Raw genomic sequence first — 6,366 nt, 5'->3', positions numbered from 1 at the left:
GGTACCGAGGCCCATCCCCTCAGCCTGCGAGCCGTGCTGTGTCACGGGGGTCGGCCGCTGCGGTTCGTGAGGGGGAGCTGCCTCTGCAAGAACCCCCGCGTTTTTCTGGCTTCAATGTGCCCGTGAAGCTTCTTTCGGTAGCTCTGTCTGCCAGTTTGGAGCAGGTTGGGCCCAGGAGATGATGCACTGCTCGCCCACTGAATGGCACGACGTTTGCATGTTGGTTGTGCCTTACCGATGTTTTCAGGTAACAAGCTTCAGGTCTTCTGAATAATTTTCACAAAGTGAGGTTTGTGTGCGAGTGCGCAGTCTAAGTTGACCCCTAGATACAACATTTTTTGGATTGCTAGTCGGCTCCTCAGTGTTTGAATCGATCTTAAGCTGGAGATGGGGAGTCCCGGTGCGTTGATAGTCCTGCGTGTACTTGATTTCTGTCTTTGCCTGCTGACTTCAAGTTTTCTCAATATTTGGAAGTCAAAGATTCCTAGATGTCAAGCATGTGTGAATGAACCACCTGGAAATGGTGTCCAAGATGTCACTGGCGAATAAATTTGGTAGAAACAGTTCTGGTACGAAGCTTTGCAAAGGCTCGGGTGTTCGTTCTGTGAGCCAGGACGCTGAGCTTGGCAGTGCCTGAGCATTGTAGTCCAGCTGAGCTTCTGGTGTAGCTCCCAGTGTAACGTCCGCTTCTTAACCTGGGGTTGTCTGAGGGAGGGCACTTGGCACCCTGGACTGAATTTTAGTCTGCCATATGATGTCATAGCCACCCCTAAAGTCTGGAAGGATAAACTGCAATGCCAGCTGTTTTAATCTGACCTAGGGAAATCTAGGGAATTTGCCTAATCCCTGCTCAGTTATTTAGTGATAACTAGTTGCTAGTGTGTGTTTTGTATTTGGTGTAGCTGTTCTCTTAGCTTGCTTCTGTCTCACGTATGATCTGAAATGTGAAGAGGAATGGCCAGAATTTACTTTTCTCTGCCAGTGTTGCAATGGTTTCGGTGCTGCGTTGCGCAAACTGAGCTTTCTTTTCTCCTACTGTTTTCTGTGGTTTTGTTTAGAGAAAAATTTAGATTGGATGTATCCTAGGTATTTTGTACTGCCCCAAACTTTCTGATGTGCATCTGTGCTTTCTTGCTGGATCTTGGCATGTTCATCTACGAAACTGCTTGCTGGCCAGCCTTTCAAGTTCAGGCTCGCTTGCGGGTCGCAGTCTGTTTCTGCGTCTGCAGGTTATTCTTACTTTTCTAAAGCTGATGTGTGCCCTTACCACCTGAAGATGATTATGAGATTTTGTTGTTCTGAGCATCTGTAGGAAGGCCTGAAAAGTGGTGTTAAGGTTGCTTTGGTAATCCTTGACCCCTTGGGATGTGGTGTGGGATGCAAATTACATGATGGTGAGAGGAACATCCCTGGGTGGTCTCTTGTTCCAGTGTCCTTGTTGGAGCAGTCATCATGTTCTGCTGATAACCGTGGTGGAAGGAAAACCAACGGGGTGGTAGTGTCTGCAGCGGAGGGACCCTCCAAGTGGCCAGCAGACCTACCCGAGAGAAGCGAGGAGGTGGAGCTCTTTGTTTTCCCAGCAGGCAGAAGGAAAGTGCTGCTGGCTGTTTTGGGCTCTGAAGAAGATTTAATTCGCAGAGGAAGGCCTAGCTTGCAAAAGTCTACCCTATTTTCATCATACTGTAGAGAGCTCTGGAAGATCTGGTAGCTACTAAATCCCCCATAGCAACACAGGGATGTTGGAGTCATGACAGAGTAGGAGTGTGCCGTGACCAAATTAAGGGATTGGAAACATTAATTGCTTTAAATTGCCCAAGCCTCACGATGTCGTGATAGCCAGATATAGATGCGGCTCTTCTAACTCAGTGAGGATGGACTTCACATAAATGGCATGGCTGTGTTTTTTAGTGGAGATTGTAGTTTATAAGGGCAAATGTAGAGACGATGAATCAGCTGGCAGTGAGGTAACTAATGTGGGTACAGTCAAGTGCTTTTCAACTGCCGAACGCTTGACGCTTAGCTTCATCATCCGAAGAGAACAATTAGGACAGCAGTACTCAACGTGTAGCTCTTGCAGCTTTGGAGCAGTTCAGGTGAGCGCATCACGTAACTGTCAGGGCTGAGCTGATGTGCATCCTCCAAGGTAAACCAAGCCCCTGCCTGTGGGAGGAATAAAACCATCAGAGTACGAACCCCTGGGGCCTCACTGCAGACCAGGCGTCTGTGCGAGAGACCTTTGAGATCGCACGGACTGATGGTCACCTCAGCTGGTGAACCATTCCCTTAGTGTCTGCCCTCCAAGATGCCTAGCGTTGATAGTTGGCAACCTCAGCGTGCTGCATTTCTTTGTCCAGGTCCGCAGGAATTGTTTTCTACTAGTTCTGACTATGCTGTAGCTTGCTTTTCCTGCCAAAAATCACCTCCCATAGGAGACCAGACAAGACCATGCTGTTGTATACCTCACTCCCCAGTATACCCTGGTCTGTGGAAGATGCAAAGAAGAGAGAGAGATGGTGTTAGCAGAGTTTTGGAACCTCTTTTGTATTTAGGTATCGCAGAATTCCGCAAACATAACTCATCTGTTACCTGCAGCATATTTGGAAAAATGTTTTGGGATTCCAAAGGCTGCCTTGGCAGCAGGGGGAAAAATGGCTGAGACTCGCTGTGAGAGAAGGGAAAAATAAAGGGGTAGAGGCAGAGGTGGAAAGTTCAATGAGGCAACAGAAGAATGAGCCAGAAATGATTAATTAAACAGAAATGTATATAATGCAGCAGCATGCCCCAGAGCGGTGTGCTTAGTTATACAAGTATGTTTTGATTTTCCATCACAGAGATCAAGTGCAACCACAGTATTTTCTGTGGATGCAACCTCATGACACTTGCTTTTTTTTTTTTTTTTTCATTGATTTACGTGCAGTTGGGATTTGTTACTACAGAAGCAAATATATGAGAGGTTAGCTTAATATGATTTTGATACATGTTTGATGGTAGTGTGCTCTTTCAGCATGGCTCTCTGTAGGGATTTCAGCGCAGGACTGAACTCTCAGGTGATGAAACTGTCCTGCCAGTATTGCTGGAATCAGATCGTAGCCTAGTGCATACATTTATTAAGTTCCACCTTAAAATGAGTTATTGTTGCTTGTATTACTCATAAGAGAAGGCTGTTCCAGAAGTTTGCTCCTCTGATGGCTGGAAACCTAATTCTCAGCCTACGTTTCTTTTGAAATTGAATGTCAGTTATCACGAACTGAAAAGGACACTTTATAAAGGTTAATCGGTAGTATAATATGAAATTGAAAGTTTATAAAGGGTTTGTCACAAATTGCAGATTTCACTGAGCAAGAGGGCTGGAGGAAGGGACCTCGAGAGATCACCTTGTCCAGCCTCCTGTCCCGAGGCAGATCCAATGCTGCCTGTGCCATTTCTGACACATATTCTCTGTTTTAAAGTTGCCCTGGCAGGAGGATTCTGCCACATCCCAGTCTGACTGAGTCCAGTGCTCCACTCTCCTCCCTGCTACACAGCTTTTGTAAGAGTCCTGCTCTTCTCCTGTCACTTTTATAGGGAACACTTACTCCCTCCACCTTCGAAGCAGCCTTTTACGTCTCTAAAGACCATCATCGCGTCTCCCTGCTTCTTTTTGCCTTCCCTTTTAGTTTGTGTCAGACATCTGATCGTTCTTATCACCCTCCTCTGGATTCTTGTTGCTCTGCATGCCTGAAGCGCGGTATCTGTGGCTGGACATTGCTCCTCAGCTCAGCGCTGGCTGGCCTCTTGCTTATACACCTTGCTGCAAGGTTTGCCTTCCCCCCCACTCCCCCACCCTGTAACCTGCTGGTCCTAATCAGCCGAGCTGCTTCCTAGCAATTGTTCCCTGTCCTACACAACTGGTTACTCCTGCATCAATGCAATTAATAGACTGCTTGGGATTTTTTTTTTTTCCATTTGTATCTGTTTGAAGTGGCCATTGCCTTTAATCTGCACTTGCAGGCGGCAGTTTATGAGCTCCTTTACCACCACTCATGATTCCAGGCTGGCAGCTCGCAGGGAACTTGGACTGGGATGATGTGCAGCATCGATTTTGAGGTGCCAGTGTCTGATAGGTTTACTGGTTTAATCTTTCCCAATTTTTGTTATCCTGCCCATATAATATATTACACACAGAAAGGAAAAATTATCTGGCTGATAGATAAGGGCATGCCAGGGTTTTATAGATCCTTGCAGACCCTGTGGTGATTTTATTTCCTTGGTATCATAACGAAACCAGTGTTAGGTTATTGCAGAAACCCACCCTTGAATTTGGCTGTTATGGATGAGCTGGTTCCTGTGAATGTCTGGCTTTGTATGGGACAGGTGACCCTCTTTGTATACGCACTTGAAGCAGGATAAGAATGAAGCACAGATTGCTGAGCCTTCCTCAGATGTTTGTTGGTTATTCCCAAGGGGGGCTTGTGGTGGTGTCAAATGGCTTTTTTTTTTTTTTTTTTTTTTTGGAAGGCTATTTAAAATGCAAATTGTGCTAAAATTTAACGGGATCACCTAAAGTCATCATCATATTTTTCAAATGATCTCCCTCCTTTTGTTTCCTTGTGTCATTGGGGCGAATGAATACTGGGAATGAAGTAGCTGTACCTTCATTGACACAAATACTATCTGTGGCAGACATGCTCTTCGGTTATTTCAGAGGATTGTATCTTGATCCATCATGTTATAACCAGGATCATAACTAGGCCACCAGGGCAGCTATCAAAATGGAATTAAAACCAATTTTTGGACACAGAGTCAAAACTTCCCCATTATGTGGCTGAGAGTGTAAACTAGGGGTGTAACTGTGACTCCATGCACGCTGACTGGCTCCAGTGGCTGACTCCGGGGTTTGTTATCCATTTACCCGTGATCTCACTGTTGCCTGAAAAACAAGGAGAAAATGAGATTTGTTTTCTTTGCTGTTACATAGACTAGATTGGTTCTTAATGCAGGAAAAAACCCACATCTTCAGGGAGCTTGATGGACAGAAGAACCTGGTAGCCAGTCCTTTTAAGATGAGAGATTAAAGACCTCCCCTTCGCTCTGTGGAGGAAGGCTTCCGCGGCTCCCAGGAGCTGCTGTGAAGGTGATCCGAGGAGAATTATGAAAGCAGTGAAGCCTGTGAGCTGGCCCCTGGGGCTCAGTTCCTGAGGCCAGAGCAGCGCGAGGGGAGGCGCTTGAAGCATAGCCGCTTGCCTGCTTCTCCTCTTCAGCCATGCATGTGAAATTCCCTGTATAAAAGACCTGTGAAGAAGCAGTGTGTTTGTAGGTAGGTTTTGTCTTCTGTGCGAGCAGTATGACTTCCTCTACTTAATAGGTGGCACCAGTATCTGCTTTTTGGCTTGTTTAATGCTGTCCATTACGCCAGTACTTCTGGGCTGTTTATAACTTGCTAAACTTGGCAATCAGCACGAAAATCTGCCATGCTGTGGATGTCTGCCTTGGTGTGATTTGTTTTTGTTTGTTTTGGGTTTTTTAAAGATTCATTGAAATCTGCATTTCATATTTTAATTTTTTTTTTAGTATATTCCAAACCACTTTTTCTGTGATATTGCTACACTGACAGTCAAAAGAAAAGCTATAGCAAATGTTCCAGTCATCCAACTTTTAATTAAGAATGCCTCAGCTTTAACAGGTATTGAGAATGGGTTTGGATTTTTTCTTCTGGAAGAACAAGATAATGTATAAAGATGTTTCTTGTGTGCTGAACACCAATCCTGTTTCTCTTCTCTTGCAGCTTTTGGATTGGAGCAAGGGGATAAGAATCACCAGCAAATTGGAAAGCACAAAGCTGCAAGATGTCGGGCCGAAGTGGGAAAAAGAAAATGTCCAAACTCTCACGCTCAAGCAGGGCGGGTGTTATTTTCCCTGTGGGGAGGATGATGCGCTACCTAAAGAAAGGAACATACAAATACCGGATAGGTGTTGGAGCTCCGGTTTACATGGCAGCCGTCATAGAGTACCTAGCAGGTAAACCAAGAACCCGATCCTGGACATGCTGATCACATGTAGAAGCCAGGGATATCCATGGGATGGGATACGAACGTGTTCAGCACTTCTGAAAATCAGGCTCTGCAAGTGCAGGCTTTGTTGAAATTTGCTTAAGATGCTAAGGAGATCTTTTTCTTTTTTTTTTTTGTTTTTTAAGAGCCTGAGGATGATGGTTTTCTCCTTTAGAGGCCATGCTTGGTCACTAGGTGAAAGGATTATTTTTATCGCTTTGCAGAGCGAGGAGTCACATCTAGGTAGTTTCTGTCCAAGAGAAAACTGATATAGATTAGGCTTTTGATACACCCGGATGTGAATAACAGGAGAGGAAAAAATAAAAAGCAAATCCAC

At 45.3% G+C, this 6,366-nt stretch overlaps 1 protein-coding gene across 5 annotated transcripts in view; it reads left to right on the top strand.

Moving 5' to 3' along the window:
- Positions 1–17: 17 nt before the first annotated feature.
- Positions 18–6,366, top strand: part of LOC104124620 (core histone macro-H2A.2) — a 27,770-nt gene continuing 21,421 nt past the window's right edge. For 3 of the 5 annotated variants that reach the window (XM_009636981.2, XM_035892566.1, XM_035892567.1), the window contains exons 1-2: positions 18–247; positions 5,765–5,997. In XM_009636981.2, coding sequence (XP_009635276.1) covers positions 5,826–5,997 — 172 coding nt within the window. In that variant the 5' untranslated portion in view covers positions 18–247; positions 5,765–5,825. Of the gene's footprint in view, positions 248–4,979; positions 5,297–5,586; positions 5,663–5,764; positions 5,998–6,366 lie in introns of those variants that run through there. The other 2 variants (XM_035892564.1, XM_035892565.1) reach the window with 2 other exon arrangements.

This window comes from Egretta garzetta, unplaced genomic scaffold (assembly GCF_000687185.1).
Source record: "Egretta garzetta isolate BGI_Z169 unplaced genomic scaffold, ASM68718v1 scaffold204, whole genome shotgun sequence".
In the NCBI taxonomy this organism is placed as follows: domain Eukaryota; kingdom Metazoa; phylum Chordata; class Aves; order Pelecaniformes; family Ardeidae; genus Egretta; species Egretta garzetta.
The sequence above is the reverse complement of the archived record's forward strand: the minus strand, read 5'-3'. Positions and strand labels throughout refer to the sequence as shown.